The 21,935-nt window shown below is 44.1% G+C and overlaps 1 protein-coding gene across 1 annotated transcript; it reads right to left on the bottom strand.

Moving 5' to 3' along the window:
* Positions 1-654: 654 nt before the first annotated feature.
* On the bottom strand, positions 655-21,682 carry gxylt2 (glucoside xylosyltransferase 2). The gene is made up of 7 exons (XM_080495479.1): positions 21,193-21,682; positions 12,458-12,656; positions 11,355-11,486; positions 7,648-7,899; positions 7,163-7,286; positions 3,846-4,018; positions 655-2,673 (listed from the first exon to the last, which is right to left on the bottom strand). The coding sequence occupies exons 1-7, from the start codon at positions 21,528-21,530 to the stop codon at positions 2,497-2,499; spliced, it is 1,395 nt and encodes a 464-aa protein (XP_080351605.1). The 5' UTR covers positions 21,531-21,682; the 3' UTR covers positions 655-2,496.
* Between the last annotated feature and the right edge of the window lie 253 nt (positions 21,683-21,935).

Genomic DNA, 21,935 nt, shown 5'->3' with positions numbered 1-21,935 from the left:
TAAATTCCAATTTTCCAACAAACATCAAATTAATGTTAAATTAGGCCTCAATCACCTGGAGGATTTATTTGCTCCTCACCTTACCCAAGCCCCCCCCCCCCCCCCCCCCCCCGAGTGGGTGAACAGAGTACTTGCGCATGAGGCAGGTTGACAGGTGAACACAGAAACATGTAACATGTAAAACATAAAAAGGCTCATGCTCACATGCTCACTCCATCATTTTCAGATTTTCTGCCGTTTCCCCACGAAAATGGACATCGTTTTCAACGTTGCTGTGTAAACGCAAAATGAGAAAAAATGTAAAAATGATGCACTTCCCCTTGAAGCATTGTCACATCAGCAGGGTCAAATTTGCATGTTCTCATTCCATTCCCTCTCACACATGCCATCAACATAGGTTAGTGGATGTTTATTTCTCGCTTACTAACCAATGTTAGTATATTTACTAATCCTTGAGATGGTTCTCACTGAAAATCCTACTGGAACTCTCACCAGATTCAAAACGACTTATATACCATTCTGACCAGTCCAGAATACGTCGAGTTTCTGTTGTGATTGGTTAACGAGATATTTCATTTAACATGTGGCTAAACAGGTATACCAACATCAGTTGAGCGTAGATTGTGTGTGCAGTGGGGAGAAGCAGACTCAGTATATTGCATTGCTTTATTTAGAAACTGACGTGTTCAGTTTCCAGGTTGAAGGATTCGATACATGTAGATCATTACAGAGTAATGCTGAAAGTGTTCACAATAAAACACACACACACGCACACACACATACACACCTCAGTCCCTCCAGGAGATCTCCACCGGTGATTGATGCCAATTCCACAAAACGTCAATGTCATTTACTTGCAATTTATGCATTTTCCTGTTTGTTTGTTTTTTCACATTGCATCAACACTGCCAGACGGCATGCTTCGTCTCCACTGTCATTAAATGTGTTGTGTTTTTGTTTCCAGAGAATGAAGCTTGTGAGTCGCCCTGCAGTCACATGGCCTCCAATAATCTGGAAATGTTCCACTTTTTTGTTTGGTAATGTGCCGTGTCATCATTGAAGCACTCACATAGTTACTGTGGATAATACTTCTTTGACAGACTCACAATGTGTGTTATTTCACCATTATGAGCTAGACATCAGATTTTTCTGACATTGTGGTTTATTTAGTTTTCACGTTAGTGAACAGACTGCAGTGTTGCTATAAAGCCCAGTTTATATATTTTCAAGTGAAAATGGAAAGCTTTCATTGGGTTTTGGGTGTCTGTTTCCATGACAACGGTGCTGGGAGTCACTGAAAGCCCAACTTAAAAAAACAAATAAAAACCTCAAACTTTTCTGAAACGCTGCTACTGCGTACCACGGCCGTAGTAAATAGTTCTTCTGCCCATGTGCGAGTAGACGGACAACAACATTGGACGTACATGCCAACCATATTTCGTTATGCGTCTGTCGTTTCCGTGTAAACGGATTTCGATTTCCAAACATTTTTGTGAAAGCAAAACTTTTCCACATGACCTCCGGTCTCACTGAGCTGCAACACACTAAGGGGAGGTCACGTAAACAGAGTCTTAACCTCAGGTTCCTACCAATACTGAACAAATGTAGATACTCATGGTATGATACTATGATATATATCAGGATAGAGCATCAATGCATCTTCGGATGATGTGAAGGAAGCAAGTCAAACCAAGGATGTTCTTTCAATGACACAACAGTGCTCATCACTACAACGCCATTTTCTTACAAGGTTTTTTTCTTTTTGCTGTAAAAACCACAGAAAAATGCTGGAGGGACTGATTTCTTTAACATTCACTCCATTTCAATAGTAAACATGGCAGACATGAAGATCTATATGGCACATAATCACTTGTGATATGATTCTCTTTTCTAACTGCGAGCACTTTTGGTTTTGATTCAGTCAGAAAGTTTTGCATTTTTACATGTGTACAAATAAAATCCAGTCCTAATATTATTCTCAAAGTGCATTTTCACATTCGATACTCAACATGTAGCGTTTTCTTTTCTTTTCTTTTACTGCTGTGTTGTATTTAACAATACTGTCAGTGGTTTCTTTTGGCAGCTGCGGAATAAACCACAAAGTCTTTTCATTCACACAGGCTCACATTACACGGTAAAACATTCACGATTTTAGAGGAGTGGTTTGTGGATCTACTGTTTCAAGTAGTTTTCCCGAGTTACCTGTGTGAGGAAAAAAAATTATTCCAGAGAAGTAAAAAGTTTGGACACTTGAGATGACGGCATAGTTTCATGAATGTTGATGGAAAAGAAGCAATAACTCAGTCTTTTATTGCCGTTTTTCAACATTCTCACAGTTTTTCCCTCTCCTTAAAAAAAAAAAAAAAAAAAAAAAAAATCAGCATCAGGAGATGCAGGAATAAAGATGGCGACCGGTCGAAACCTTGTGTGGTCAGCGTTCGGTTTGTTTTCTACATCTTTACTCCAGAAAAAGAGTCCTCTTCCTCCCTCCTCACTTTACTTGTGCGGCCTGACGTGATGCACCACTTTCTCCTCAAACATCTTCCTCATCGTCTTCTCCACCTGCTTGAGGAAGACTTGGGGAATGCGTCCGCACAGCGTGTTGACCGTGTCCAGGAACTTGGTCTGGATGGGGTAGAAGAGCGACTGGAACATGTTGTCCTCAAAGGGAAACTGTGGAAACAGAGACGTCTCGTCATTATTTCTCTCTCTCTTTTTTTCCTAATGTAACATATCGCTCGCTCAACGTCATTTACAAATTCTGCCAGAGGGGGCGGGGCGGGGCTCGCTATTAATCATAAATTACGACCCGGCTCCGTCTTTAAGAGGCTTATCTCGGCGGAGCAGAGGGAACCGACTCAGCTGGTGCAGGAAAACAAATTCTAAATTTAAAAACTGACCCAGATTGTTTAATGCCAGCAAAGAGGAGAGAATTTGCATGACACAGTAAACAGGCAGAGATGCTCTTTCTCTGAGCCGCTGGGAGCCGTTAAAGAGACAGGGAAATATCATCCCGAGGCCGCCGCTTCTTCTTCTTCTTCTTCCATCTCTTGAATGGACTGAAAACATGGAGAAAACTTACAGTGCGTTCAGAAAGAACTGGAAAGTGAGAAAGTTCCTACTTTCAAGGAGGGAAAATACGTCTCGGGCCCCGTTTAGACTGTTTTCAAGTGAAAATGGAAAACTTTCATCGTGGTTTAGGAGCTCGTTTACACAACTATGGTCCAACTTTTGAAAATGTCTCACAAAGTCAAACCTTTGTGAAACAGATTTTGTGCACATGTGCAAGTAGATGCACAATAACAACAACGTGTCATTGACTCCCAGTCCATATTCTGGGACTTGGGAGTTGAGTGTCACCTGCTGGAATAGCAGGGCAGCAGGAGTGGTAGAAAACTGACCCCCCCCCCCCCCCCCCAAAAGAAAAGACTGAAGATGTGCTTTGTTACCCTAATAAAAATTGCCTCAACATGACCGAGTTCTATAATCCAACAAATGAGTATGTCATTTACCAAAAAGTACCATGAATATGACTTACAATCCATCATTTTAAAGTGCACCAACAACTAACAAATCCCACTAAAATAACAGGTTTTAATTGGTTTTTACTAGTGTTCTTAGACCACAAACAACCCGATTTCATCGTGAATCCGCAGTTCCTCAGAGGGACTTGATCATCCATCAATCATATGATGAATGTTATTGTCCAGTTTTTTGTGGTACAATTGTGACTGAAATTGTGACTGAAAGTGACTGAAAGTTCTCAACCTGTTGTGTTTCAACAGAGGGCGCTCCGCTCCAGCCCCGCCACAGCGGGGCTCCAAACCAAACCCGGAAAGACTCACGTCTCGTATTGCGTCGTAGACCACTTTGAACGCCGGCTGCTTGTCGTCGTGGTACACCCCCCGGTTGCCGTGGAGAATGGACACGCCCTCCTCCTCGGCCGCCTTGCAGTTGCTCCCGTACATGCAGTGGTCCGGCCGGTAGTTCCACTGGCAGGGGAAGATGAAGAGACACTCTGGAAGGACACGCAAGGACATAATATTAGTAATCCATTCTGCCAAAACGTGGCCCTTTCACACCTCAGCTGTCGTTGCTATGACGACAAGAGGGAGGATTGCGGCTTAAATAGTTCAAAGTGATTCTTCAAATGCGTCCGGTTGCATCTGTTAAGCAAAAGTATGAAAACATTTCAGGAGGGTGACGCCTTATTTACAGATCACAAGGTCAAATGAGGACATGAATGTTGCAACTCCAACAAAAAAAGCATTCATCCAACACCCTCCTCCGCGGTCACTCTCAGACTGCAGAGAAATGCACAATCTGTTGATACAACGGGCCGCTGTTCAGGATCACTTATCATTGCAGCGATAAATCAGATCATCCTGGTTAGCCGTGTAGATGTGACCACATGCCCTCTCTCCGTTATTTGCATGAGAACACGACGTTCCTTAAACAACGATTAAACGCGCAGCTGGTGGGATTTATTGGCGCAGCAGAGGACGGATCAGACTCTCCAAACATCCCGTTTACGCGACGAGGTTTCAAGCGAGACCAATTGTTTTTGCATTGAAAAACACTTGTTTTCATGTTGGACCACTAGTGGGTGCTATTGGTCGTTTTTGTAATTAAACTACACACGTGCAGAGTGAAGAACACGCTATAAACAATAACAGTGGGAGTACGTGGATATTCGTATGGACAGACATTCGTGTGGACTGGGAGTCATGACACTCTGGAGGCAAACATTGTTGTTATTGTGCAGAAGAATTATTTCCTACAGTCGCAACGTTTCAGTAAAGTGGTCTTTTCCTCTTTTCCAGTATTTACATAAAGACAGAGTTGCGTTTTCCCTGCATTTCTACGGAGACGGGGTCGCAGTCCCCCACCCCCACCAACACGATTTCACAAGGTTGGAGTGTTTTTTGAAATATTGTATTTTCAGTGTCTCCAAGTTGTACTGTCTTTGTGTAAACGGACTCCCAAAATGCAAGAGAAGTTTTCCATTTTCACTTGAAAACGACGACAGCAGCCGATCGGGTTCGGTGCAGTTCTGAGGTCTTGGATCGGATTTGCTGTGAAAGAAATAGTGCTGCACGATATTAAGTCAACATACAAGAATGTGGTTCTTTTTCAGTATGTAAAGTGAGTGTTTTAACCAGCTTTTGTGTCACACCACATCTGCCATCATTTTCATTGGAAATCTTAGTGCTTTGTATGTGTACAACTCTGGCTGTTCCAACCTCCCTCTCCCCTCACTTTGAATAACTCCACCATGTTTATTGTTTTTCTTTGAGCACTTCTGTCAACTCTCCCCGAGACTTGGCAGAACGGCAAACTAATAAAACCCTGAAAAGACACGCTGGGTTGGAGCATCGTTGTTTAAGAAAGCGGTCTCCTCCTGCCTTTGCGCCAGCCTCTTGTCACTGAAACAATGGACTTTAAAACATTGCAGTTTCCAGATTTTAGTTTTCTGATCTTCTGCTAAATTATAAAGCCTCAACGAGAGCAGGTCTGCTTTCTGTCCCCAGAGTCCAAACTGAACATGCAGTAACTTCATTAAGTTCCCAGAGAACTGCAGGAAGAGGCTGAACACATATTTCCAGTCACTGCTGCCAGGAAATATTTCATCCTATACTACACCCTATATTTCACTGTCACGTATGTTTCACATATTGCCTCTTAAATTTAGCCCGATTTAATTATGTGACGATTACATATTTACTTCTTTATAAACCTGCTCTATTAGACAGCAAGTGAACAGTTTGTCCTTCAGGATTGATGTGCTAGATGCAGAAATACTGAAGTTTGACAAGAACCGAGTTGTGAGTATCTCTAATTATTGGTCTGTAATAGTCTGCCTCAATAAAAAAGGGGTTCAGGGAATGAAAAATACCGACATGGCCAACACTCAGCGCTACATATGGTCCCATAGAGGACCCAAGCTGCCGTTTCCGGGGCTTATGGTTCATCTATGCCTGTGTTATTTTTCATAAAGTTCACAATTGTTGGGGGGGAAAAAAAGCACTTTGCGTGGCCCTGTTAAATAAAAACAAATGTTCCTCTTCCATGCACAGATACATTCCAGTGTGTGTCTCTGTTCTTATCAGCCTGCCTGATGCCAAACATCAAAGGTCCTTTATTTTACACTGTCCCGATTTGTAGTTTGTGCAGACTTAAACTGATATTGGCTTGGGCGCCGTTTACATGACGAGGAAACCTTTCAGAGCGTTTTGGATATTCGAAGCCGCTGGAAACAACTTTTTGAAAATGCTCTGTTTCTGCCATTTCTGTGTGAACGGACATCGTCTTCAAAACGTCATGTTAAATTATGTAAACTATTCTGAAATGAAAATGCAAACTTCCTGCATTTTGACTGGAAATGTTGTGTAAACGGGGACTTGCCGCTTGAGAATGAAGCCGCAAGACGTGAATATGCACACGAAAATGAATAATGATAAGAAAATGCGTGAGGATCTGAGAGAGTGTGACAAGGATCAAATCGTGTCGGACATTCTCCATAACTGTGTTGGCATCATGGGTAACCGGTGCGGTCCGACCCAACAGCTCAAACCGCTGCTAGAAGTGAAAGTTGGTTCCTGACAGAACGGTGGCAGAACGCACAGAGCACTGCAGTTTAGAAAACAGATCAAAGCTGATGCACTCGGGCTGTGGTTGAATTTCTGCCCTTGTTTGTTTACAAGATAACGGCGCTCCGAGCCCCTGAAACCGGCTTCCAGAGGGAAATGTTTCTGAAAACTTCCCTCGTCACACAGGCTTTCCTCTCAAGTCCCGTTTGCACAGCGATCGTTATCAAACTGCTGCATGTCTTACCCCGGCGACACAACATTTCCAGAAGACTGTTCTTGTGTAAAAAAAAGGGCCTAAATTCAAATGTTCTTCCTGTGACAGCAGAGAGCTCAGAGCTTCAGCGCAGCAGACAGACGCTCTGTCGAGTAAACACCGGCGACGCCAGCTCCGCCGATGGCTCTGAACGCCTAATGCCCACATCTGTCCGCCGCAGCTGGAAGTCGATCTGCTGCCGCCTGCAGCCTCGGCCCCCCCCGTGTGTTTACCCAGCGAGATTCATGGTGCAAGCTGGCTTATCAACGGTGTGGGAATACGAGCTGAATGGTGTGTATTTCACAGAGAAGCAGCGTACCGGGATTGTAGTGGAAGATAATGTTGAGGAGGTCCTGATCCCCCCAGGTGATGTGGTTCTTGTACTTCTGGTACAGTGGATGGAGCAGATCCTCCCACGAAAGGCCGCTGGGGATCATACTGTTCTGAAATACCCACATCAACACAAGCAGCTTTTCAAACACGGGAAGGGGGGGTAAAAAAAAAAAAAAAAATCACACACACACACACAAACACATCATCAAAAGGAGCAGCACATTTATATTCCGGGTCCTTTTTGCAATCTGTTGCCAGCATTAAAGCGACTAAATTGAGTTCTGAGGGCAGAAAAGTGGGATGCAAGCGTGGTAATCTGGAAAGCTTCAATCACAGCCCACTCAAAGCACTCAGCCTGCGACTGGAGCTCAAAGAAACGAGCCCTTCAGAATGCAAAACAGGGGAAACGCTGGCTTGTTGTTGTTTTTTTTTTAGCTCTCTCCTGATCAGGGCCGGACCGACGCGTCTTACCTTGAACAGCGTGCTGCGGATCCTGGTGAGATTCATCAGCATCACCCCGGAGTTGACCCCCGTCACTCCGTAGAAAGGGTGGCGCGCGAAGCGGCTGTACCAGCCGATCTTGGGCACCTCGTGCTCCGGCGCCATCGCGGCCAGCTGCGTCCGGTTAAAGGACTTCAAGAGGCTCCAGATATCGTCCATGGGCCGCAGGAACAGGACGTCCGTGTCCACGTACAGCAACGAGTCCACGTCCTTCAGGATGACCTGAGGAGCAGAAGATCCAGCCGTCGGCACACGATTCACGTCGCACACAAAAAAAAAGGATGCGCTCACGTGCGAAGGTTTGATAAGGAAGCAGCTGTATTGAGGAAGATAATGTTGCTTTTGTGTGTCTGTCTGGCTCACGAGGAGTGTGATGTGGTGGCTTTATGCAGCACCGGCTGACCACTCAACACGTTGCGTGGAAATTAGAAGCGGTTTATGCGACAATTTAGCGGGAACGCAACATTTACGTTCCTTTTATAAAGCAAGATTGTTGAAGATTTGAAGAATTTACCTGGCTTGGTTGGATTAACGTTAAAAAAAACAAATAAACTGAAGGATTTTTTATTTCAAACGGATGCTGAAAGTCAGTTTCTGCCAGACAATTACATAACGCAGCTCGGCCAGTCAGTGATGTATATTCCTGCACAGCAGGGCTTATTATCTGGTAAAAAACAAAACAAAACAAAGATAAATAAAAAAGAAGTCCGTATGGAGTTAGAGGTGGCCTGTAGAGCAGCATCCCAAACTATATGACTGACACCATCCATCCACCAGAATAAACTGCTGGTTTCCACCATCCATAAGACGATGCCAGGATGAGACTATAATATCCAGAAGAATCATCCTGTCCAAGTATGGCAGAAAAATTACAGAGCATAGAGAGAAGATTGGGTTTGTTCTCATCAAAGAGGCTTCAACTGGATGTCAGGTGGCCAGGGAAAGTTAAAACTATGACAAGTGCAGGAAGAAGTGCATTATGTAACACTCTCAGTCACACTGTGCACCTCCAAAAGTTGAATTATGTTCTGCGGGGTCAGACAGAGAAAGGTTCGGGGTCAATGTAGGGACGAAAAAGTCTAACGAAGTACTTGAACTATTACTTTTCTGCAGTCGAAGTTTACAGTCACCCTCAAACAACATTAGGTTTATCGATCCAACAACATTGTTATGAAACCAGCTGTTTTCATTATATACTCAACTATTCCCTCGAGGAAGAAATCACTGAGGGAGGAAATTAAAGTCAGGCGTCTCACCTTAGCAGTAACTAATCCCCTGTTGACACAACAATGTTTCAAAGTTTCAAAATAAGTTTCGCGTTTCCACGTCAACGTTTTGAAATCAATGTCCGTTTACGCGGAAACAGGAGAAACTCTTAAAACAATGTAGTTAGAGTGCTGGGCCACTGGTGGGTGCTGTTGGTCATTTTTGTAATGAAACCACACACTCAAACATGCATACAGAGAACAATATGCTATGAACATTAACAATATGCTACGAACATTAACAATAGTGTTTGTCACTTCCCACTTTAGCCATTTTCTCTGCATTTTAGTCATTTGCCTAAAAGCCCTGTCTGTTACACATGACACCAGTGTTTCTCAAACCCTCTCTCGTGGTGATAAATATTATTTAAAAAGTGGAAGCGATAAAAACGTATTGATTTTCACCAAAATAGTACAAAACTTAAAAAAAAACCCCAGCAATGTTACATAATTAAAATCTTTCTTTCATTTATGTCACATTCTCAATCTTTAACAACTAAAAGTTTCAATTTAGATTATATTATAGATAAGAAAATGAAGGCTGATGGCTCTGGAAGCACCTCGTCTGTATGTGTGAATGGAAGAAAACCAGTATGTTCAAGTTGAGCATGGCGGTGGTAATCCGACGGCGCAACGTGTCCACAGGTGGTACACACTTTCAAAAGTTAGAGAAACAATAACATAGATTAAATAATTCAATTCATTAAAAGGACACAGCTTTTAAAACTAATGCATTGTGTTTATGTCTATATTTTCCAAAAATCTTAACATTTAATTTTGAATTGTATATGGCATTTAAAATGAAATGCTAATCCTCGTCAGGCTTGCCACCTTGTCCAAGATCACTGCCGTCAATATAAGAAATACAGACAATGGCCGTGTCAAACAGTTAATTTTTCACCCGCCTGCATGTCATTACAAAATGTGACGCTCACACAAAGAATTGTTCAGTAGGTGACTTCAATTAGTGGCACTTAGATATTGACTTTCTTTCACATTTGCATCCAATGACTTTTAAATGTCAGTGTGACGGAGGAGTGACGGAGGAGCCGGTGTGCTGGGAGGTGTCGAGCTCCCGACACATTATCTAGTTCCTGCCAGAAGCTTCGGCTACGATGTTTTGGGCTTTTCGTTTCAGAGAAGTTTCGCTCTCTTAAACGAAAAAAATAAAAGGAACGCTGAAAACTATGTCGTTCCCATGGTGGACCACTAGCTGGTGCCGTTTGTTGTTTTTGTAATGAAACGACACAAAAAGACGACAGAGAAGAAAAGGCTATATCAACAGTGGTGGGGACGCAGACATTGGTATGGACAGACGACCAAGTTTGCATTGCTATTATGAGTGACTCAACTATAAAACTACGAAGTCCGAGGAGAATAGGGACTATACTATGCAACAATATGACTGCAAAACTAAAAAAAAATACAAGTCCCTAAATGATGGAAGAAGCAAATAATGTGTGGACTGATACAGTAGACATATGTCTCATGTTTTCAAAAAAAAAACCCAAAAACTTTGGTACATTTGGTAGATTTTTAGGGTGTATCTTGCCCATAGACCGGCTCTAGTGGCCTTGCGACCCTGAACAGGATAAGCGGGATAGAAGATGGCTGGATGGATGGAATAAATCTAAATAAATAAACAAACAAAAACCGAAAAGCAAGGCGAGCTTTCGCTTGACCACCTCGCCGTGTCAACCGGGCCTTGGCTAACTGCACTACACTGTGCACACGTCTCCACTTTGCCAGGCTGAATGAATTAAAACACATCAAAGAAATCCTCATTATCTCAATTTATGCTCATTGCAAAGTGTTAATGACTGTCATAATTGCCATGCATAACAGAATTTGAAAGGCATATGATTAGAGGGAACTGCATACATCCAGCAGTCCGAGCTCTGTAGCGAACATGCCCGACGCTTATAATGAGTTGACCTCCAGTGCGCTCCAGCCAGGCTGACGGGTTTGAGCGCAACACCAGCTGAGTGTGGGAATTGCATCAATTAATCACTGTGGCGGTAATTGAACGCAGGTGTGCAGGAGGTGTTCCTGATGAAGTGACTATTGAGTGTCTATATTGATTAGCTTCCAGCCAGACAAAAAAAACCAAACCAAAACAAGTATGGATCTCTTCGACCAGCAATATGTTCATTACATGGTAAGTGATGAGGCTGTTTCTTAAACAGAGAAGAAATCAATAACGGGCTCAGACAGATTGAATTACCAGATCAGGCCTGTGGAGATTTGCTATGCTAACCACACCAAAATCATTACTAACAGTCTGAGTAATTAAGCATGAAAACATAACAAACATCGGAAAACAATGTGATCAAATAATTTATGGATTAAAGTGCTTTTGCGCAACGCTGCTTCACGACATGAACACAAGAGGTGAGCTATGGACGGCCTTACGGGGAGGAAGAGTCTCTGAGCGGCGCAGGGCTTGAAGAGCTTCTTCCACTCGTCGGCGTTGCCCACGGAGAAGGAGATGGGGTAGATGCTGTACTGGAGCCTGGCCGTGATGGAGCGGGGCAACTGGTGCAGCTGGAAATACAGCGACAGCTTGTGACACAATGTGGATCAACACAGTAAAAGGCTGAGCTGCCGATTCACCCCCGCGGACTGATGTGTGACGACAACAGCGCTCAGAGCAACTGAAACTTTTTGAAAATGCTCAGACTCCCTCTCTGTGTAAACGGGTGGGGAGGTGGGGGGGGGGGGGGGGGGGGGGCATGCATGAGTCGATGGACAATAATCCACCCTTGCTCCCAAACAAAGGAAAGTATTAAAGATGCTTAAGCTTGTCTACATAAACTGCTGAACCCAGTTTCTTTTTTAATCAGTCCTTCAACTTGTCTTCGTCTTTGAAGAGTTGCAGAGAGCCTCGGGCCTTTTCTGGTGTTTGTGGTGCCCAAAGACCACAGATCAAAAGAACGCTAAAACTTTCTGAACACTTGCGTAGCTCGGAACGTAGCATATGTGCCACATGTGCGGAGCCCTGGAATATCACGACTTGCCATCTTCCAGAAAGGGAGACGTCGACACGTGGCAACGATTCGCCGCGCACGAACGGCGGGCTCGCGACGTTTTGGAGCAAGACGCGACTCTTCAGGTGCATTAATTGAAGCTGCATTAACAGACTGCGCTCCAGTATCAGCGGGGCGAATCAAAGTCACGCCTCAGTGAAGGTGACTTTGAAGTGATACGCAGCGCTGGAGCAAACGCTGCGCGTCTCGGTGATATATCACGGGCCGGCCTTGAGATAAAAGGGGGGGGGGGGTTACACGGCTGTGCTGGAGCCGGCCAGAGAGGCCGAGGTAAAACCGCTCTGATCTTGATGTCATCTATTACAAAGAGAGGAGGAGTGTTTAACACATGCTGCATTAAATCACAATTCACAGAAGCCTGACAAGCAGGAATGAAAGCCCGTCTGAGGAGACTCCCCCCGCTGCAAATATACACTTTTTTTTGGGGGGGGGGGGGGGGGGGGCATCGGCACAGTAAAGACGGCTCACTTTTTCTTCGAATTGTGGCGCCAAGGGGTCCTCGGCAAAAATGTGGAACTTGATCTTCTTCAGGCTGAACAGGATCGCGGATTTAATCATGGTGAGGGTCTCTTCCAGGCGGCTCCCGCAGGCCACCACGGCCAGGTGCATGACCTCCTCCACCCGGGAACGCCTGGTCAAAGGTCGGGCCGCATTGCCGCGCGATTTACTGGAAAAGACGGCAACACACAGGAATGAACATCCACCAGTGGTGACACGCAAAGGACTGACAGTCGTCGATACAGGCGTTTATGCTGGAGGAAGCGCAAGCAACAGACAGACGACGTCTTCTGGAATGGAAATAGTAAAACTGACATTCCTAACGCACGTTTGTCCCATGTGCACTTCTGTTCTTTCTATTTCAGTCGTCAAGTCAACTCCTTTATTCATCACACACTGCAACGATACAGTGAAATACTTTAAGTACATGTTCCGCACTGAAATAACAGTTTGTCAAGGACAGAAAACTAAAAATACAAGACGCTATATAAGTGAAGCCCATTTACCATTTATGTTTGGTCTGCCAGATTCATTTTCTTAATCATAACAAGGAATAGCTGCAATGATGATCCATTTTTAAAATTAGCGTACCAACCATTTTCACTCATCTTTCCTGCCAGTGCTGCCACCGTCTGTCACGACTGCTCAAAACAGAAAGCTTGTGAATCCATCAAGGAGGCGATATGAGACAGACATACGAACTTTTGTTTAGTTTTTTTTGCTGTTATCCAGTGTACAAATCAAAAGATGCCGTGTTTCAAAGATTGTTTTATCGCCCAGCCCTACAGATTTGGATAATGTGTCTTTTTCCTTCCTTTGCCACTACCTAATGCGTTCGCCCTGTGTGAGCTTTGTCTCCACCTGCCAGCGTGACCTTGCTCGTAGATAATGGCTCGTCAGTTCATCAATATGTCAGCAGCGCTGAGAGACATCATTTTGGGAAATCGGGACAAGAGGAAAAAAACGAGATAAAGGCACATCGTCCTCCTGTCAAACAGCGGCGCTACAAAGTCAAAAGATTCTTTTTCTCAAAGACCTGACATCCTGTGCTTTTGTATGCTTTTCAACACAACCCATGCAGAGTGCCACACACATACACACACACACAAACACACACAGCCATGTCTTTTCATCTGAAACTCAGTTCCCACTGGACTTTGTTCTTCCATGCTCAAAGGCAAGGAGGGCCTTTATCTGACGTAAAAAAAAAAAGAGAGAAAAGAGGAAGAAAAAAAAAATGGAGTTTCTGCAGAGCCATTCCTGCCGTCGAGTTAAAATCCACTCAGTAGTCCAGAGCGTGTCCCACTACGACTATGATAGGGAAACATTTGCACACTGAGGAAGCCTGAAGCAAAGGCCAACACACACACACACACACACACACACACACACACACACACACACACACACACACACACACACACACACACACACACACACACACACACACACACACACACACACACACACACACACACACACACACACACACACACACACACACACACACACACACACACACACACACACACACACACACACACACACACACACACGGCAGTGGCTGTAATAACACGTTCAACATAAATGTTGTTGTAGCCGTAGGGGGGAAAAGAGCTGCACACAAAAAGAACAGGGAATCTTTTGTTTCGCTCTTTTTTTTGGGGGGGGGGGGGAGGCGAACCAGAGGAAGGCAAATGATTTTACTAAAAGGCATGAATTTCCTCAGAGTCTACAGGAAGTGAAGAATAGATAATAATAATAAAAAAAAAGGGTTGGGGAAGAGAGAAGGGTGAAATTTGACAGGTGTGTTGCAGGGCAGTCTCCAAGCGTGACAGTTCGTTTTCTGCATGGCTGAGGGACAATGATGAAGAGCGGATTAGGAGCGACGAGAAGGTGCTGAGAAATCTGTCCGCCACGCTTCAAAGGCTGCTGCTCCGAACCCGCATTCCTTATTTTACCGCAAAAAAAAAAAAAAGTTGTATCCATATCCATAACCACATTACACTAGGTTGAGAAAATGACTACCTTCTGCAAAAAATGAGAAAAACATAGCTAAAAAAAAAAAGAAAAAAAGAAAAAGTCTTTGTTGTATTAAGCGTATTCTGCACGCGCCATGATTTGTGTCGTGGCACTGTTCCCTACACATCTGGAAGCAGTCAGAAAGCAGAGAGGAGGTACAAAAGGATTGAATTCATTACTGGCTGCATAGTGTGCAGAAGAGGAGCCCTCTGTCTACAAAGCACCACAGACAACCCTTTCAAATCATGCAAGGTTGGTGGAATGAAGCGGTACCTTTCAAGATAGCGTCAAAGAGAAAACGCGCACATGGTGCGAAAGCACTGGAAGAAGAGCCACACCAAAGGACACCTTAAAGGCATTCAATTAATCAGAGAGCGACTGGGTCGGCCTTGTACCCGACATGCTCGCGGTGGCGTTGAAGTCGTGGGTATCAAAGTCAGCCGTTAAACCCAACGTGTGCAGGTGATGGTGAAGTGTCGATGCACAGTCTGGTCATTAGAACAAAGATAACATTTGGAATCTGAGCCTCGACGACAGAAACACTTTGTCACACTGACAAGCGGGATTCTCGTCTCGCACTTTATTCAACAAGTTGCTGGAACACGAGGCAGAGACGTCGTTTCTTCTGACTGCAGTCAAATTGTTGACGGGAACCACAGCCAGATGACCGTTTTCAGTTCTGAGGCACTGTTGGTCATGCAATCGTCAATCTGTGTGGCTGACGGGCCAAAAGCCGTTCAGTGCTTTTCTTTGTTTGCCAAAGACTTGCGGACTAACACTAATGAAATACCCTTGTTTAGAGAGTCGCACGACAACAAAAAAAACCTCATGAGTCAAAACATGTCAAATAGTAATTTACGAGAAAGTGTATTTGGTTATTCTGTTTGACAAACAATTACCTTCAGGTGATTACACTACGTGAACCAAGTAATTACAGTTGCACCATCTATAATTAACGTGGAGCCTATTATTTACAAGTGTGTGTTCTACTGGGAAGGCTTTGGCAGGGGAACAGCTGTGGTTTGGTATCCATCTCATTCCCATCAGTTTAGCTCTTGGAAGTGCATTGCTCAATTTATCAGTGAAGATGTTGCAATATTTCATTTGTACCATTTAAGGAGGTTTCTTGAGGAGAGTCAGTCTTCTGGAGTGTTTTGCCCTTTTTGGTTTTTGTTTGGGACTACAATCGCACTACTAATGGTTGCTCGGTATCTTTACTAGGTTTTCACTTCTGCACTCTACAACTAACAGAACTATGCATTTTCTTTCTTTCTTTGGTTGCATCCCCATCAGAATCATTCCCGAGTAAAAGTTTAAAAGCCTGAATTCTGTTGCCATATAATTCTTGATGCTTCACTTGTTGCAGCTTGCTGGCTTACTGTTTACATGGGGATTTAAAAATGACAGTTGGACTACCCACTGATGGGTGGATAAAAAACAAAAACACGCAGTTCAGAGTGCAGACTAAAAAAGCTCCACCCAAAGGTCACCCTGAGGTCTAAAGTTTCTACTCCACCCAAAGGCCCCATTTACATTCTTGAGAGCAAACGGAAAACTTTCACTGCATTTAGTGTCTTTTACAGGACAACAGTGCTTGGAGTCACTGGAAACGCAACTTTTGAAAACTGCTCCTAAAGTAGAACTTTTTGAAGAGACTCTGACTTCATGGAAATTGGAAAAATGCGACTTTTTTGAAATACTGCTACTGCACAAGCACACTATGGCCGTAGCAAATACTTCTTCTGCACATGCATAAGTTGATGCCTCCATGGTGTCATGAGTACCAGTCCATATTCTCCTGGAAATTGGTAGTTTTATAGTTGACAGTTATTGTAATAACAATCCGACTTCATAGTCTGTCCTCATCGATGTCTGTGTGCTCGTTCATGTTTATAATGGATTGTTTTCTACACAGACACGTGGTTTCATTAAAAAAACAAACAACAGCGCTCACTGGTGGCTCAATACAAAGCGAAACTTTTCAGAAACAAAAACTCAATTAACACTTGAACCAACAGGTAAATGGTGCCTAAACTACCTCTGAGTAAAAGCCGAGACAGTCTTGGACTTGAACGTATGAACAGCTTAAAGGCGGTGGGCAGCGACTGCTTAGTACTCGCATCAGTTCTTCCTCAAGAGATTAAGACGATCAGAAAGGGTCCGACCGACGGTTGCTCTGAAGGACTGAAGTTTCTAACTCCCTCCCGATGTCATCGCTCGTTTTGTATCAACTAGCTGGCCTCCCATTTATATTGGAATTTAAACATCGCGTATGCTCATACGACTCGACTACTCATCGTACCCTACGTCATGCAAGCGGCCCCCTAAGAGAGCTAAAGAGCACTTAGCCAGGAGTAGGGATTAGAAAGTTCCAACCAAATGGAGTTATTAGGACTGAGGCTCCAAAGTTTCCCCCAGTGAGGATACCCTGAACGATCATGTCACTGGAGCCCTTGCCAAAACTGCTGATTTATATCAAATTGTGGGACTACAAATGCATCGTGATGAACATCCTAAATGCTAATCTCAGTTTCTTTTGGCTCTTCAGCTTGGTTAATTGCCATACTGTGAAATGAATGCTGCTTTCAATCACTAACTATTAAAAAGATTTATCGGTTTTCAGAGGGATATCTGGCCATTTTTCATTCATGACTCATCTCTTTCCAAGTGCAGACTTTCAAATCCCTCCTCCTGAGAAATGTGGGACCTCATCCAGCCCAACTTTCCCCAATCTCTTTCTGCCTCGACACCCTCAATGAGTCACTCGCCAGTAATTCCGAAGCAAGTTAGCCAAACTAGCAGGCAGCCATAACTCCTCCACTGCTCACACGAGCATCCTGTGTGACCACGCCGGGCTAATAGAGAATGACTCCTTTACCACGAGCGAGGCTGTGTATCTAAAGCCACAGGGCAGGGGATTTGTCCCAACATAAAGTATCAACAGTAATCTCATCTCGCAGCCACAGGTAAAACACCCGTTGAGCGCAAATCATAGTTTTGTGTTGGGTACGTCTGCAGTTAATTATCTTCATGATCAAATTGAACAATATTGTAAATTAAAAACTGACCAGCGCAATTTTTCAGAGAGTGAGTAACATCTAAATCTGTGTTGCGACTGTGTCAAGCAACAATCTGACGACGGTCGAAGGAGCAAATGTCTTGGGTGTTGTAACTGATATGACAAGGCTCTGGGAGAACTGTGTTCCTGGGGTCTGTGGCGTGGGGGGGTGGTGGTGGGGGTGGGCGTGAGCAGCTGGAGTGCTTCTCTCTGTATTTTTGGCCACAGGAAGGAGTGTGATGTGTCGAGAGGAAATGATACGATTCGGAAAAAATACAGGGATGTTTGTCTATTAAGCAGACAACTCAGGAAATCTGCCCAGCGCGCCGATTTACAGACAAATGGTGGGTGAAAACAACGGATATGGAAAACAGAGAGAGAAGAAAAGACAAGCGTGCGTCAAGCTAAATGAAGAGATAACCAAGAGAAGATTCACATCAGAGTCAGATTTTCCTCTTTTAGGATTAGAACAGTCAAGCCTCCTGTTTTCTATCAATGCCTTGAGTTTTAATCCACAGATTTAACAACTGACAAAAGTGAGAAAGATGCTTGTTAAAAAATTTCAGCTCCAAGGACAGGAGGTTCAGGGATCAACATTGGATAGCCAGAAATCCCCTTTTCATACACAGTTACAAATTTAAAAACTCCTTCATGCTTCCACACTCCATTCATGTTGTGCTTATTACTGAGATTTCAGCTCTTTTTGCTCCTACCAAAACTGAGAAAAATTGAGTAAAAAATATTCTTTCGTGATCATCAAACGATAAAGCATGAATGGACTTATATGGGCTTCATATCATTTGACAGTATTTCTGTGCTTTGTTCCAACGAATGTACGACTTCTGAAGCCTGAAAATATCAAATGGTGCCACCACAAAAGCACGAGACATGATGCTTTGGCAAGTATTACTGGAAAAATCCCTGGAAGCAAAAGGACAAGACCAATGGCCAACACTGGAATCTGATTCTGTGGTAAAAAAAACAAAAAACCCCATTGCATGCGATTTGCTCACAAATATTGGACACGGTAGAGAGGGGTTGATGTCGCCTCTGAATCAAAAGGACTTTTTGTCAAGCATGAACAGTGCATCCTGAAGAGTCAAAAGGAGAAGAACCATCTGTACTTCTCTGATGCTATGAGGCGCCTATGGGAAGGGCAGTTTTTACATCTGGAAAGGCTTCATCAATGCTGAGGTTTCAGGACATCTGCTCCTATTAAAAGACATTTCTTTCACGCATAGAAAACATTCTGGGCATCGTCAACAAAACCTCTTTCAAAAAAGCCAACAAACTGTCGAACAGCTACAGTCCTTCACCAGACAAGAATGGACCTATGCTCCTCTCCAACCTTTCCTCCACTTCCACAGCGTACCCAAAAGCATTACAAGAAGAGTGGGCGATGCATAATGATAAATATTATCTGGAAATAGATTTCTAAAAGTGTCCTTGAGCCCAAGTACTGTGTTCCTCTACAGAATCCTGCCTTTTTCAATGTCTCTAACCAATGAAACATCAACCTTCAGTGCCGAGATGCCTCCGCATTCTAGATTCTTTCCATTGTTTGATGGCACAATGCAGAAAAGATGTTTGGCTTTTCCAAGATCTTTGCAATTTTTAGTTGTGGACATTTTTCACAAGCGTTTAGAAATGCAAACTGGTGAAAAACGGTAAAAACTCCGACCCGTTCCCATGACAAAGTGAAAACACAGTGTTTTTTGCATTTTACTTTCAGGCGTGCGTCTCTTTACACAGAAAATGACAGAAATGCTGAAAATGACTCCGTTAGCATGCCAAGACCACAGGTTGGCACTGTTGCTTGTTTTTGCAATGAACCCACCACACACATGCGTGCAGAGAAACAATACGCTATAAACTAGGGCTGGCCTTTTGTTTAATATCTTGATATTCTTAGGCCACATCATGATATACTATATATATCTCGATATTTTTGCCTGAGCCTGAAATCAACACTTTTGATGCATGCAATCACACCAGATTATTAATTAAAAAAAAACAAACAAAAAACATTTTTATCACACTACATTGATATATGCTAATATTTTACTGGGATGCAATAAGGGAGAATGTTGCATTTCTCCCATTTCCATGGCGATGGGAGTAAGAGTGTTTTCAAAAAGTTATAGTTTGGGAGAAATGTTCAAAAGTTGTTTTCAGTGGCTTCGAGCACCAGACACACAACGAAAGTCTTCGGTTTTCACTTGAGAACATTGTCATGTGAACTGGGATAAGATGCTTTTTATCTTTTTAATACTTCTTCAGTTAACCCGACTGGTTTCAATAATGGTTGCAGCTTTTTTTTTTTTTGGTCTCCTGTTGCTTCTTTACCCAACTTGTCTGTGATTTGGTGGCCGTCGGATCCAAAATGAGCAAACATGAGACGTTAAAATGTCTCATTCCCAACCATTGATATATAGTTGCAGGTCTACTGGAAATAAAACACGGATTAATGAGGACTGCACAATCTTGCATCCTGCTTGCATTCATGTTTTATGCGTCACACTTTTAGTATTTGATGTTTTAGGAGTGTCTTATAGAGCAACACCACTACAGTTGGAGTATCATTGGTAAGGAGGTTCAGCAGTGACACATTTTGCAGTTTAAAAAAAATAATTAAAGAAGTCTGCAACCTCTTAGGTACTCCCTATTACCCTCGGGTCCATTCATCTCCGTTCATGCAATTAGCCAAAAGGAAGTGTTTTAAAGGCCAGCAGCTCAGTGTGCATCCTCTAATAGCGGCAGCTAACGTTGAGCTTTTTCCATGTTCATGTTGTTTTTTTTTTTCTTTCTTTCCCAAAGCAGCCACCGGTGACCCCTTCAACCTCATCTCCCTTATCAGTGCTGAGCACACTCCCGAGGAGCGCCGTTTCTTCGAGGACGCAAAGGTCCTTTTCTCGACGCGACGCCTTGATGGTTCTTATCTCTGAACCAGCGTCCCTGAGCTCCAGTCTGGCTCCAGAGCAGAATACAGAAAAAAAAAAACAGGCCCGCAAGTGGCCATTAACGGCAACGCCAGAAGGAAAAAAAAAAAAAAAACAGGGCCCGAAATGAGGAATATGTTCCGCCTCGGACAGGAATAGCAGCTGCAGGAATGAGGCTCTGGATCTAATTCTACGACTGTGATTCGCTCATTTACTCGCAATTGACATGATTCAAGGTGACCTTTACCCTCTGTGGGCACCGAGAGGCCGGGCCCGGGCTGGGGGGGTGGGAAGGAACAGGTCAAAGGATGGAGATGTTGGAGGTCAGGTAAGGGTTTTTAAATCTCTGTAGGGGGATTCGACCATCCGTCTGCAGGCTCTGACAGCATCTCCACTCCGTCACATTAGTCACGCTTGTGTGGTTCACGTTTCAAGCGTCGGCGCTGTGATTATTGCAACAAATGAAAGAGGGAAAACAAATAATAGAATAACAGATAACATGTAGCCAGGCTTCAGTGCAGGGCGAAGCCGTCGTCCTTGGGTAGTTTGATGGAGGGGGTTACCTCTGACTCAGACTCTCCACTTTAACTTGAAATGACAGATGAGAGGTAGATTTCTTTCTTTTTTAGAGAACATATGGACGAAGTGCTGAGGGGGAAAAAAAGCCAGAATCAAACTCCCCTCACCTCTTTGCATTGCCCCCTCTGTTGATGATCGCCTTCGCTTCTTTTCGCCCCCTCGGCGACTCCGCCGCGCGCACGCCGACTCCGGCGTGCGATTTCCGGGCAAACTTCGCGGCAACATCGCGCCCGAGCACGGGGGACGACGGAGGAGACTTGGCGTCCAACTCCTTCTCCTTCTCCTTCTTCTCCCCCTCCTTCTCCTCCCGCTGCTGCTGGCTCTGCCGCTCCCCTCCAACTTCTCGCAGCAGCGGATCGTCCGCGGCGTTGCCCCCCAAAAAGTAGAAAAGTAGGAAAAGTCCGAGGCACACGGCGATCACAACTACTTTGCAGTGGATCCGCATGTTGAGGGCGACTTGTTGCGGCTGGAGGAGGCGGGCGGGACTCCGCTCATGTCTGCGGCGGAGGCGCGGCGGTCCCAGTTGACATTTTCTTACCGCTCCCCGCTCGCATTTTCCTGCAGATGATGATGGAGAGCCGAGAGCTGCTGCTCACCGTCCATGGAGGCTCCGAGCCGGTGAGGGGACTGGAGGGGAGGAGAGGGGAGGGGCCTCCACGGCTTACCGAATTGACTGTGGTAGCGGCGCAACGGGAGGCGAGCCTGCTTGGTTCATGTCTTTCAAATGTTATCTTGATAAAATGTCTTCTTTGATATTATTATTATTATTATTATTATTATTGTTGTTGTTGTTGTTGTTGTTGTTGTTGTTGTTGTTGTTTATAAAGAATTGCTCTTGTGGGATTAATGA

The sequence above is a fragment of the Blennius ocellaris genome (genome assembly GCF_963422515.1).
Source record: "Blennius ocellaris genome assembly, chromosome: 4".
Taxonomy (NCBI): domain Eukaryota; kingdom Metazoa; phylum Chordata; class Actinopteri; order Blenniiformes; family Blenniidae; genus Blennius; species Blennius ocellaris.
The sequence above is the reverse complement of the archived record's forward strand: the minus strand, read 5'-3'. Positions and strand labels throughout refer to the sequence as shown.